At 36.8% G+C, this 13,922-nt stretch overlaps 1 protein-coding gene across 2 annotated transcripts in view; it reads right to left on the reverse strand.

Moving 5' to 3' along the window:
- The window catches only part of TXK (TXK tyrosine kinase), a 61,755-nt gene that overhangs the window by 16,308 nt on the left and 31,525 nt on the right, over positions 1-13,922 (reverse strand). For both annotated transcript variants that reach the window (XM_024993092.2, NM_001206148.1), the window contains 3 exons: positions 13,037-13,091; positions 4,330-4,409; positions 3,281-3,408 (listed from right to left, as the gene is read on the reverse strand). In XM_024993092.2, coding sequence (XP_024848860.1) covers positions 3,281-3,408; positions 4,330-4,409; positions 13,037-13,091 — 263 coding nt within the window. The remainder of the gene's footprint in view (positions 1-3,280; positions 3,409-4,329; positions 4,410-13,036; positions 13,092-13,922) is intronic.

Raw genomic sequence — 13,922 nt, forward strand, 5'->3', positions numbered from 1 at the left:
ATTTTTGTGACCATCTTTGCAAAAATCTCTATATTTGAACATATATACACATCTGTATGTTTCATGGAAATGGAAATGTTTTGCTATAAGCTTCTTACACTCAACATATAATCGATGTACATCAATGACTATAAATCGACCTTAAAATTATTTCCAAGATTTCACTATAGAAAAATATGCTGTATGCTGGAGGGAGTGAGATGAGGGTAAGAGCGTGGCAAGCAAAAGGATGAGATTGAGATAGCTCATGTTTGGTGACTTTGATGTTCTTTTAATTTTTTAAAACAGAATATAGTTGATGCACAATATTATATAAGTCACAGCTGCACAATATTATATGTCACAGCTGTACAATAAGGTATTTCACAATTTTCCAAGGTTATACTGCATTTATAGTCATAAAATATTGGCTGTAACTCTCTATGTTGTACAATATATCCTTGTAGCTTATTTTATACATAGCTTATACCTCTTAGACTTCAATTTTCTTAGTGAAGTAGAGAGGCAATTTGCTGATGGGCAGTGGGTAATACTGGAAAGAGGGTTTTGAGGAGAATGGTAGAAATTTGAACAGAAGAAAGCATGCCTACTAGTGACTCTGAAGACCTAGTTGGAGTTAGAGCCCTCATTGAGTTGGGACTCCATAACACATAATCCAAATAGAAAACACAAGAGGAATTGCTTTAACACCCTAACACTTCCCTCTGAATTCAAAGTTTTTGTTTGCAAATATTTTTATTTTGTGAATTACTACCAACAGTTTCAACAAAGGTCCGTCTAGTCAAGGCTATGGTTTTTCCTGTGGTCATGTATGGATGTGAGAGTTGGACTGTGAAGAAAGCTGAGCGCCGAAGAATTGATGGCTTTTGAACTGTGGTTTTGGAGAAGGCTCTTGAGAGTCCCTTGGACTGCAAAGAGATCCAACCAGTCCATTCTGAAGGAGATCAGCCCTGGGATTTCTTTGGAAGGACTGATGGTAAAGCTGAAACTCCAGTACTTTGGCCACCTCATGCAAACATTTGACTCATTGGAAAAGACTCTGATGCTGGGAGGGATTGAGGGTAGGAGGAGAAGGGGACGACAGAGGATGAGATGGCTGGATGGCATCACTGACTCGATGGACGTGAGTCTGAGTGAACTCCGGGAGTTGGTGATGGACAGGGAGGCCTGGCGTGCTGCGATTCACAGGGTCACAAAGAGTCAGACACAACTGAGCGACTGAACTGAACTGAACTGAACCAATAGTTTAGTGACAATGTATCTCTCTGATAGAAACAAAAAAAGTCTGTCACTCTCTTTGCACTGTCCTTACTTCTGGTAAGGAAATGGATTGTTATGAGCTAAATTGACCAGAAGTCAAAAAGTAGATGGGCTAGTCATGGGTTTCAAGCCTCTTCTAAAATGGTCTCTCCAAAAATCTAATTTACTTCTTTCTGGAAAAGACATCAGGCATTAAACACAGACTGTGGAGCCAGTGGGTTGAATGACTCCAGTGGTTTCATAGATTTCTGTGGTTTCAAATCTTGGCTCAAATACCTATTAATGGTGTGACCTTGAGCACAACTTATGCCTGAGTTTCCTCACCTGTGAGATGGAGATGTCAACAGTATCAACCTCATCGGATTTCTCTGAGGATTAAATAAATAAGTAGACATAAATAGGGTCTGCCCCAAAGTAAGTCTTCAATAAATACTAGTTGTTTCTGGATCCTGTGCCTTTCCTCTTATCATTTTTCTTCCTCTTTGTCTTATCTCTTTTCTACTTTCTTTTCTCTCTAACAACAGCCATAGTTATTAGTTTTCAACTCCTATCTTTCATCTTATTATTGTTTGATCTAACTTTAATTTTAAAAGTTATCTGTATGGTATTTCACACACTGTAAGAATAATTTATATATGTATATTGTAATTTAAAAATCCCTAGGGCAATCTACAAAGCAGAAAATAAGTTTTCCTTACCCTCAGTCTCCTTCCGCCGAGGTAAACATTAACAGTTTATAGTCTGTTATCATCTTATTAGTTTAAAAATTATTATCTAAACTTTAACAGAATTTTCCTAGGCACACATGTCTGTGTGAATGTGTATTACTCTACAAAAGTGAGGCTATAAATATACTGTTTTGCACTTTTTTTTTTCCTTTATGAAACAATTTTTCACTAACATCTTTTTAGGTTAGCACATCCTGATCTGCCTCAGTACTTTTTTTAACCTCACCACCACAAACACTCAGTTTCTTAAATTTCTTCTTTGAAGGAAGAGGAAAGAAGAGTGTGAAGAAGAAAACTCAGACCTGATCTGATTCTAAGGGTTTCCATCTCTGGCCACAGATACGTCCTCACTGGCCTTACTCAAACACATTGCCACTTCCTCTCTAACCAAATGCCCAGTGACCACCAGGAATATCCAGGTGGACTCAGCCCATGAGTGCATAAAATTTCCATGGATTTATTCCTGATATAAAAAACCAGTATAATGGAAAAGTGACTGCTTTCCAAAAGGGAATCTTTTTGTCAACACAACTTTTCATGAGAAAAATCTTAAAAAGTACTGAGCATCAAGAAATCAAAACAGTATGAAAGTTGCACTGGGTTCCCAATTCTATAATGTTGAGGTAAAGAGATTCCCCTTGGACTCAGAGTAGTCCAGGATAGACTGAATGAGGGCTGAAGGTCAGAGCTGCGATTGTAATTGTGATGGAACTTTCTGGAATCTTACATCTTTCCACAGATGATAGGTTTGCAAAAGTAGCCATTATTGCAAATAACAGCAAGAGGAGGGGGTTAAATATGACTCTGGTATGGTATACTTAAGTCAGATTATAACTGTGAAAGACTATGCCTGCTCTCCAAACAGGAAATACAGAGAATGAGACATTTAAGGGTAATTTTCTACTGTAACTATCTAGAGAGCAAATTTATAGGGGCAAAGGAAAAAAAGCATGATTCTTTAAGACATTTGAAATTTTATTACATTTAGCGCCATGTAAATTTCAAGAACAAACGTATAGTGACTAAATGGCCTTTTGAATCTTTGTCATGTATCTTTCTTCTAAACTGGCAGAAATGTGGAAAATCAACCTACCTCTTGCCCCTCTGACTAGAAAAACAAAAAAACATTTCCACCTCTCCTGAGGAGGAGAACTTCTCAGAAGACAGGTTGTACTTCAAGCTCTTAAACATTTCTACAGGGACATTTGCTCCTGTTAAATGTCTGACCAAAGACACATAACCTGCCTGGGGCCTGGCTCCCCAACTTTCCCAGCCTGAATTTTCCAACTTACCGGCTGCATTGTGCTGGTGATACCAGATCAACTCGGGGATTGATTGAAACAGGTGTCTTTCAGCCACATACCACTGTCCTGAGTCATTCCTTTTAATTTGATAATGCTTGATGGTAGCCTCCATATCTCTACAACCAATAAAATGTGAGTTCGTAAACAAGCAAAAGATCACTTTGGAACCAAGTCAATCATTAAGCAACAGGACTCGACTTTAAAACCTTGTATCCTCACTACACACTGAAAAGTAGATAGGATTACAATAAACAGGTGGCTCACCATTGCTGGGAAAGTTCCACAGCTATAGTATTAGGGTCTTAGATTCAAATATAACTTCAGCCAAAGATGTCTAGGTAACGTCTAGTGTCCAAAAACGTACAGCTCGTAATGGACACTTATAAGTATCTACTGAATCAGGTATCAGTCCAATGAGTAAACAAATGCCCTGTGAGAGATGTGAGACAAAGAAAAGAGGAAAACCAGCATAGGGTGTCTTGATGAGCAGGTTTGTTATGGGCAAGTGGGACTTAAACCCTTTAGGAAGCCATGAGAGAAACGTGGAACACACCTCGGAGTTGTCCCACTAAAGTGCGAAGAAGCTGAGGAATTTATCCCTTATTTCACATGGATGGAGGGTCACCCCTACAATGTTCTTAGTCACTTCTAGCCCACCACGAGAACCCGTAGGCAAAGAACATTCTCAGGAAGAAAGAAACAGGAAGCTTTCTGCATACAAGAGAGCTCTCTGTAGGTAAACCCTGGGGTTAAACAAGGGATATGAGGAAAGCATCAGCAGTGTGTGCTACAACTAATCAAATCTCCTTACCTGATACTTGAGAAAAGGAGACGAGAGAGTGTAAGTAACTTATATTTAATATCACACACAGAGCTTCTTAGGGGATAAAATTGGAACCAATTAGTTGTCCCAACATCCAGGCCAGCAATTTTCTATGTTAGGCTCTCACTTCCATTCTCTATGCGATGGTGTCTCCTTAACAATGACTATCCCAGTGACTGTTATTTCTAAAGTGACCAAAATCACAATTGCTTACCTCTTATCTCTTATAAACACAGAAATGGTGTAGGATCCCAAATGTCTTGAATCTCTGACAATAAATGCACCTTCTTTAGACTGCAAAACAATTCATTCATTGTACATGTTTATTCCTTATCTGGAAGAAAGACAAATATCTCCATAATGAAAACTAAAGCTATACTGACTATAGAAGGATGATACTGTTTTTATAAGTACACACAATCTTATCTTTTAAATTCTTACAGATTTAGATGTCATACCTATAAAATAAAATAAAATTGGGATAAGAATCTGCAATGTGCGAGCATTTTAAAACTTCGCTCATGATTTTTTCTAATACTTCATTTGACAACCTTGTACCCCACTATTTAGTTATTTTTATATACTGATTAAGTAATAGATAAAAGAGCTGATGAATAAGAAGAACTCTGAGACAGATGGACAGGATTTTTCTTTACAGGAAAAGAAACAATATGGCAAGTGGGGGTGAGGGAGGCAGGGAGAAATACATCTGGGAAGCTGAGGAATGGGGAAAAAAGACCAGTTCATGATGCAGATGGAAAGAGAATAGACTTGGAGAAGTCTTGAGGGAAGAGCAAGGAGAACCATTTTGTTTGCTCTAAGGATACAGGCTTCCCAGGTGGCACTACTGGTAAAGAACCCGCCTGCCGATGCAGGAGACACAAGAGATGCAGATTCGATCCCTGGGTTGGGAAGATCCTCTGGAGAAGGGCGTGGCAACCCACGCCAATATTCTTGCCTGGAGAACCCTATGGACAAAGGAGCCTGGTGGGCTACAGTCCATGGGGTTGCAGAGTTATATACAAGTGAAATGACTTAGCATGCATGCATGCAGGGACATAGGAGACACAGAGGGAGACATGGCAAGAGGGAAGAATATTGTAGTAAGTTTAATGTTTTCATTATCAATTGGATCCCCAATGACATTCTTTGGGCTTCCCTGGTGGCTCAGATGGTAAAGAATCTGCCTGCAATGTGAGAGACCTGGGTTTGATCCCTGGGTCAGGAAGATTCCCTGGAGAAGGGAATGGCAACCCATTCCAGTATTCTTGCCTGGAAAATCCCAAATACAGAGGAGTCTGGCAGGCTATGGTTCATGGGGTCGCAAAGAGTCAGGCAGGACTTAGCAACTAACACTTTTGACATTCTTTGAAACTGCTTTTAAATAAACTTGAAGGTTGGACTGCTTGGTTTGGTTTGCTTGATATTATTTTCTAAATAAATCTTTACCTCTATTAAGTTTGCTTACATTCATGCAGAGGAAAATATCTCAGATCTTGTCAAACTCATGAACATTTACATTTATGAAGTACTGGAGAGAACTGCACAACCCTAACAGCATGATGTGACCCCTCAAGAGAAACATAATACATTGTCTCCTCCTTCCAGATGCTTACCAAGAGACAAGGCTTTTCTGGTCAGAGTTTTTAACCAGTGGTACAGTAGAGAGCCCAGAAATAAACCCATGCTTATATGGTCAAATAATCTGTGACAAAAAAAGGGCAAGAATACACAATGGGAGAAAGACAGCCTTTTCAATAAACTGCAATGGGAAAACTGGACAGCCATGTGCAAAGGAATCAAACTGGCCTACTTTCTCCCACAATGTACCAAAATAAACTCAAAGTGGATTAAAGACTTAAATGTAAGACCTGAAATCATCAAAGTCCTAGGAAAGAACATGGGCAGTATGCTCTCTGACGTTGGTCTTAGCTACATGTTTTTTGGATTTGTCTTCTCAAAAGGAAGACAAGGAAAAATGGAAACAAAGCAAAGGAAACAAGCAAAAATGAACAAGACAACATTAAACTAAAAAGCTTCTACATAGTGAAAGAAATGATCAACAAAATGAAAAGGCAGCTTACTGAATGGGAATAGATATTTACAAAAGATACATCTGATCAGGCGTTAGTACCTAAAATATACAAAGAACTCATACAACTCAACATTAAAAAACAAACAATTCTGTTTAAAAATGGGCTGAGGACCTGAAAAGACATTTTTCCAAAGAAGACATATAGATGGCAAACAGACCTGTGAAAAGATGCTCAACACCACTAATTATCAGGGAAATGCAAATCAAAACCACCTTGAGATATCACCTCACACCTGTTAGAAAGGCTGTTATCAAAGAGACAAGTGTTGCCAAGGATGTGGAGAAAAGAGAACCCTTGTGTACTCTGTGGGATTACAAATTGGTACAGCCACTATGGAAAATAGCATGAAGATTCCTCAAATAGAACTACCACATGGTCCAGCAATTCTACTTCTGGGTATTCACCCAAAGAAAACAAAAACATTAATTTGAAAAGATACATGTTCATAGCAGCATTATTTACAATAGTCAAGATATGGAAGCAACCTAAGTATTCATGGATAGATGAATGGCTAAAGAAGATGTGGTATATATATATACAATGGAATATTACTTAGCCATAAAAAATAATGAAATCTTGCCATTTGTGACAATATGGACAGACCTAGAGGGTATTATGCTAAGTGAAATAAACCAGACAACAAGAAGGACATATACCATATGATCTCACCTATATGTGTAATCTAAAAAGCAAAGCAAACAAAACAAAAACAGACTCATAGATACAGAGAACAAATGGGTGGTTGCCCAATGGGAGGCGGTGGTAGGGAGCATGAACTAGGTGAAGGGGATTGAATTACAAACCTCCTGTTAGAAAATAAATAAGCCACAGGGATGTAATATACAACATAAGAATGTGGTCAATAATATTGTAGTAATTTTGTATGGGGACTGCTGCTGCTGCTGCTAAGTCGCTTCAGTCTTGTCCAACTCTGTGCAACCCCAGAGACGGCAGCCCACGAGGCTACGCCATCCCTGGGATTCTCCAGGCAAGAACACTGGAGTCGGTTGCCATTTCCTTCTCCAACGCATGAGGTGAAAAGTGAAAGGGAAGTCATTCAGTCGGGTCCGACTCTTCACGTCCCCATGGACTGCAGCCTACCAGGCTCCTCCGTCCATGGGATTTTCCAGGCAAGAGTACTGGAGTGGGTTGATATTGCCTTCTCCGGTATGGGGACAAGTGGTGACTAGATTTACAGTGATCATTTCATAATGTATGCAAATATCAAATCACTATGTAGTACACCTGAAACTAATACAATATTGTAAGTCAACCGTGTTTCAATAAAAAAGGAGATTCAAGTACAAATGAAAAAATCTCGAATACGGACACACTACTTATTAGGACCTCTGCTATATAGTTCACGCAATACTCAGAAATAAATTCACAGTCTTATTATATCAATAAATGAGAAGAATACAAAATAAACATATCCAACTCAAGTAGGTTAAGAATTATAAAATAAACTCAGGTAAAGCAGAAGAAAAGAATAAAGGCAAAATCAGAAAATAACAAATTACAAAAACAAAAGTATAATATAGATAGTAATTACATTCAAAGTCTGGCTGTCTAGGGGAAAACCATAAAATAGGTAACCTACTAGTTAACCTACTAGTTAACCTAATTAATAAATAGTGGAGGAAATCTATTAAAAATGTCACAAGGATTCAGAAAAAAATTAAAGGATCTTCTTGGCTCTATGTAATATATTTGAAAACTTGAATAAAATGGATAATTAGCTAGAAAAACATAAAATTTGTTAAAATTGATTCCAGAAAAGCTAGAAATCTAATGGACCTAATAAATTGAAAAGCAGATAAGGTTTTATAAGGGCTTCAACATTAAAAAGCACTACATTGCACTGTGATGTTACTAAATCTTTAAAAAAAGGTAGATAGATCAATTAAATAATTCCAGAGCTTATGAAAAGAAAAAATCTTCCAGATCATACAAAGTAGGCTCAATATCCATACCATAACATAGCAAAGATTGTGCACAAAAGGGAAAACTACCAACCAGTCTTCACTCGTATCAAAGCAAAAACCCTAACTGCTGCTGCTGCTGCCGCTGCGTCGCTTCAGTCGTGCCCGACTCTGTGCAACCCCATAGACTTCAGAAGCCCACCAAGCTCCCCTGTCCCTGGGATTCTCCAGGCAAGAACACTGGAGTGGGTTGCCATTTCCTTCTCCAATTCAGAAAAGTGAAAAGTGAAAGTGAAGTCGCTCAGTCGTGTCCGAGTCTTAGCGACTCCATGGACTACAGCCTACCAGGCTCCTCCATCCATGGGATTTTCCAGGCAAGAGTACTGGAGTGGGGTGCCATCGCCTTCTCCGAAAAACCCTAACTAAACACTAACAAACCGAATCCAGCAGCACAACAAAAGAATAATACACCATAACCAAGAGGGATTACATATAAGAATGTAAAAGTAATGTAACATTAAGAATTGTATTAATATGATTCAACATGTAATAGATCTGAGAAGAAAAATCTCACGAAAATTTCCATAGATGTTGAAGAAGCACTTAATTTCAATTCCTATTATCAAGGGTTTTTTTTATTCTTTATAAAATGGGAATATATGTATATTAACACAATAGCCCTTATTTACTTTGGTCCCAAGTCAAGCATCGTGCTTTATGTGGAAATCATTCTAACTAAAATTAGGAAAAAAGAAATGGCCACTGTCAGCAGTGGTATTTAAAACTGTTCTGAGAAACTAGCCAGTGCCATTAAATGAGGCAGAAATTAGAACCCTGAATTAAAATTGTAAAAGAGGGTTGAAATAATCTGTTTGCTACTGCTAAGATTACATACCTAAACCTAAGAGCATCAACTGAAAAACTACTACAAAAAAATATTTGAGCCACACTCGCCTTCTGTGATGGCCCATACTCTCTCTGTGGAGTGTGTCTCTCTCTAAATAAATCCACTTCTTATCTATAAAAAAAAAAAAAATTTTGAATTCATCAAAGTCATCAGTTACAAAATTAATTCATAGAAATCAAGAGATTTCAAAAGTAAAAATAAAAAGATATGCCCATTTATAATAGAAACAAAAAGATAAATTATTTTAATATAAATTTAAAAATACATGTGCAAAAGTTAAATGAAGAAAACCTTTAAATTCTCCTGAAAAATACAAAAGCATTTGCTTTTTCTAATTAGGTTTTTCATCCATCTAATATCAATTTTTGCTTGAGGCTTAGGTCTAATTTTGATTTTTTTCTATGTGAATAACTAATATATACGTCCTGGAACAAACTGGTCCCCAAACCACACTGATTTGTAATGCACAAATAATTTTCCCTAAATTAATCTTTAAATTTAATGCAAACAACAGGAAGGTTTCTTAAACAAGGCAAAGTAATTCTGAAGTTCATACAGACAAAACATATATTTTCAGAAAGTTTCTTAAAAAGGGAGACTAGCCAGAGAAACCTTCATTGTTTAAAACAGTAAAATGTACTTTGCTGTACAGCAGAAACTAACACAACATTGTAAAGCAACTATCCTCTAATAAAACTTTTAAAAATAAGTAAGTTTAAAAAATTGACAACTGTATCAATATCTCCAATGTTAAGATAACTGGGTGCCACCTAGTGCTTGATTATTGCAGCTTCTAACCTTACATATTCAAAATTGCTACTATTAATAAAGCCCAGGTTTTAAAAACTGCAGTTTGGAAACAACTTTTTTGTTGATATGTTTATAGTGGCAGAATAAAATCATGAAAAGAATGCATATGATATCAAAATTAGTATGAAAATAGCCACATGCCCCTTAAATATGAAAAACAGACCAATCATTTTTTTACTGCAAATGCAGATTTCTGCCTCCCTTAAATTTCACCAAAATCTCAAGGGAACATCTATGTAACTGGAATGTACAAAAACTCACCGTATGGTCAACAGGCTAGTCAAAACGAGGGCTTAATTATAATCCATGATGAGTGTACAGCAAATGGTTTCTTCAAAACTTCCATTTACTTACTCAAAGTGGTCAAAGTGGAGAAGGGAGTTATGTATTTTTTTCTCTTTCTTAAAAGGGTAGATGTGGTCTTTGCCAGACTATTTTATGAAACTTTAACCTTCAAATAACATCTATCTGATATAAACAATTTCAGAGACTAGAAAAAGAGATTAAAAACCCCACATTCCAACTCATTTTATGATGCTAGGATAACATTTATACCAAAACCAGACAAAGAGAACAGAAAATTAGAAGCCGGGCTCACTTTGAACTTGACAGGAAAAATGCTAAATTGAGGATAGCCAAACTAGCAATATATATTTTAAATGACTCATAACCAAATGAAATTTAAGCCAGGCATAATTTTAAAAATAAAAATTGGAAAATATGTAAATTACACAAATATTTTAAGATATATAGGAAAAATATGTGTGTATTTAAAACATCATACATACATTCTTCAGACAGATTAAAGACCTAAATGTGAAAGCACATCTTTAAAACATTTAATGAAAAATATAAAATTCCTTTATTACCTCGGAAAAGAGAGGAATCTCTTAAATAAAAACAAAAAGCAGATATCATAAAGGAAAATATTGAGGGATTTGACATTAACATTTAAAAATTTTTGTATACGACAATAGTCTAAAGTTTACAGAAAGCCAGAAATCCAAAAAATATCATTGTAACACATAATGCCGAAAGATTGGTATTCGGAATATATTTCTTAAGTACAATACATATTGATCAGTATAAAAAAAACCAAACACATTATAGAAAAATGAGCAAAGGATATTAACAGGCATGTAACAGCAGAAGTAGGACAACTGGTCAAAGACAAATGGAAAGTTACTTCAATTGAACTGTTTACCAAAGAAATGTACATTTTAAAATACAGAATTTTTCACTCAATGAATTGGGGGAAAAATGTGAAACTACCCACTGTTAGTAAGAATATGAGTGAGTGTTAATCACTCAGTCGTATCTGACTCTTTGCAACCCCATGGATTGTAGCCTGCCAGGCTCCTCTGCCCATGAGATTTTCCAGGCAAGAATACTGGAATAAGTTGCCATGCCTTCCTCCAGGGGATCTTCCCAACCCAGGGATTGAATCTCAGATCCCTTACCATCTGAGCCATGAGAAAAGCCCATGTAGGAAATCAGCTTTTTCACTCCCTGTAAGAGTATAAATTGGTCTAAGTACTGAATCCTGATTTGAATACACAGTATCTAGTCATGTTAAATCTGCACATATCCTCTGACCAGATGATTCCATTTTGGAGTGTAATTCAAAGAACCCCTTGCCCTTGTATAAAAGATGACATGCACAAGGATGTTCTTTGCAGCACTGTTTGTAAGAGCAAAAAAATTAGAAATGATTAGAATGTTTATCTACAGTAAAATTGATACATTTTTATATAATCATAATGAAATAGTACACAATACTTGAAGGTATGTGTTGATCCTATATGCCTATGAATTAAAAGGAAAATACAATGTTTGGTTAAAAAATCAACATATATGTGCTCTCCTTGACATCAAATATTAAAACACATAAAATAGCACTATAGGTTGTTTATACACATACATGTGATAAAAGTATAAACCCATGGACAAAATGGGAACATGCTCCTCTATTGTGGTTGCCTCTGAGAAGTGAGGACCAAAAAGATAAGGGAGAGGGTGGGCCTCAACAGTTTCTGTAATGTCTTATTTTATTAAAGAATGTTATGATCAGTGCTACTATTTGTGATATCTGGGTTGTGGGTATGGAGGTTTTGCTACAAAATGCCCCATTCTACTCTTGGTAGGGAGGTCAGATTCTCACCCTGTTCTGGCTTCCTCTCAGATGCAGAACCTCATGTAGAACCCGGCCAGCCCAGTGATTCGGGCCATATTGCCTGTAACAAGCTTGCTTTCTGTGGACCGAATTGTCCATTCCTTTCTCCAGTTCTGTCTGCTTATCACTACATCTTCCTTGTCCGTTCTGAACCAATATATAATGTCACCATGCCAGGCAGATATCACATTTGCTGTCATGTTCCCTTTCCTTGTAGCCAATGAGACCGGGCCAGACCTCCAACCTCCATCCCCACCAGCCCCTGAGAGGTCTGTGTTCCTCGTACTCAGCCTATCCCCCAACTACTAACTGCATCTTCCCTGTGTCATAGGTCTTTACTGGCACTGAGTTTTGAGTTACAGAACTGATTTTTTTCTCACTCATATTACTAGATTTCCTCAACATTCAACATCAGGTCATAATGACATGCATACTTCTCAGCTACTTTCTAGTTTTGACTATGCATTTACCCACAGCTGATACTTACCGTCAGTTGGAAATTTAAACTACACTCAGTTTTGTTTTGTTTTGACCTAAATGAGCAGTTTTGATCTAAGTTTGATATTTTGGCTGCTCCACTCTTCCTTTTGTTCCCAAAGAATGAAAGTGCAGCTGCATGTATTTTTCTGTATCTGTGCTTTTTACGAGTCTAAGCTAAGCTCAGGAGGACAGAGAATCTATTGGACTGACATTGATGCAAATGTAAACAGGCAATTCAAATAGAGACCCTTCTGGCAGAATGCACTTTGGAGTGAATGAAGCAGTTTTGGTATGTTAGAGATGAAATCATTTCAGGAGAAAGATATGTGAAATTGTGGTGAAAATCAATGGAAAACATGATTTGATATAAATTAATCTATTTTAATACAAAATGTAGTAGCAGTGAAGTTGTAATAATATTTTAGAACTAAAAAAAAACCAGGAAGTAATAAAACATTTTTAGCTGAGTATTTATAATTCACCTCTCTCAGAAATTTTGAAACTATCCACAAAATGACTCATGAATAAATTACCTCTTGTCTCAAAAGACGTTCTGCCTGATTTCTAGTAATATTCCTATGGTACCACCTGTAAAAGCAATAAAAATAATTTTTAAGTGTTATATATCATTTATTTCCAGAAAAATACCTGTTCCATTTCCTTTATTTTAAAAAACACACTCCAGAACTAATTTTATAAATGGACTGATTAATTCACATAAACAATAATGTACTATAATAATATATCAATTGATTTTTTAACACAGTTATATTAATTGCAAGCCAGTATCTCATTTTTCTACCATATTTCAATTCAACTTTCTGAAACACACTTGGTTTAACACACTTAATTTTGAATGGTTTAACTTCCTGAAAATTTCCATGAAATGTGTGTGGTTAAAAAGCCATCATCTTCGATAAACACTTTCCTGAGCTTTGGTTAAACCCAACTAAAACATACACATTTCTTTCCCCTCAGGAATATCTTATTTGCATGCTTTTACATGTGCCGTTACCTTTCCAAACTTAAAACTCATACTGACTCATCTGATTCTCCTAAATATGTTGTTGTTGCTGTTTAGTTGCTAAGTCATGTCCAACTCTTTTGCAACCCCATAGCTCACCAGACTACTCCGTCCTTGGGATTTCCCAGGCAAGAATACTGCAGTGGGTTGTCATTTCCTTCTCCCAGGGATCTTCCCCAGTCAGGGGTTGACTCACGTCTCCTGCATTGGCAGGTGAATTCTTTACCACAGAGCCACCTGGGAAGCTCCAAAGTATGTCACCTTGTAGTAAAGTCAGTAATTTACTAGAGTAAATGGAACAACCAGTATACTAATCACCCCACCCACACCCTCCTGGGCCTCATATTCTCCTCATTCTGCCCTCACTCACTAAACTTCCATCACATTGGATTTCT

The sequence above is a fragment of the Bos taurus genome, chromosome 6 (genome assembly GCF_002263795.3).
Source record: "Bos taurus isolate L1 Dominette 01449 registration number 42190680 breed Hereford chromosome 6, ARS-UCD2.0, whole genome shotgun sequence".
Taxonomy (NCBI): Eukaryota; Metazoa; Chordata; class Mammalia; order Artiodactyla; family Bovidae; genus Bos; species Bos taurus.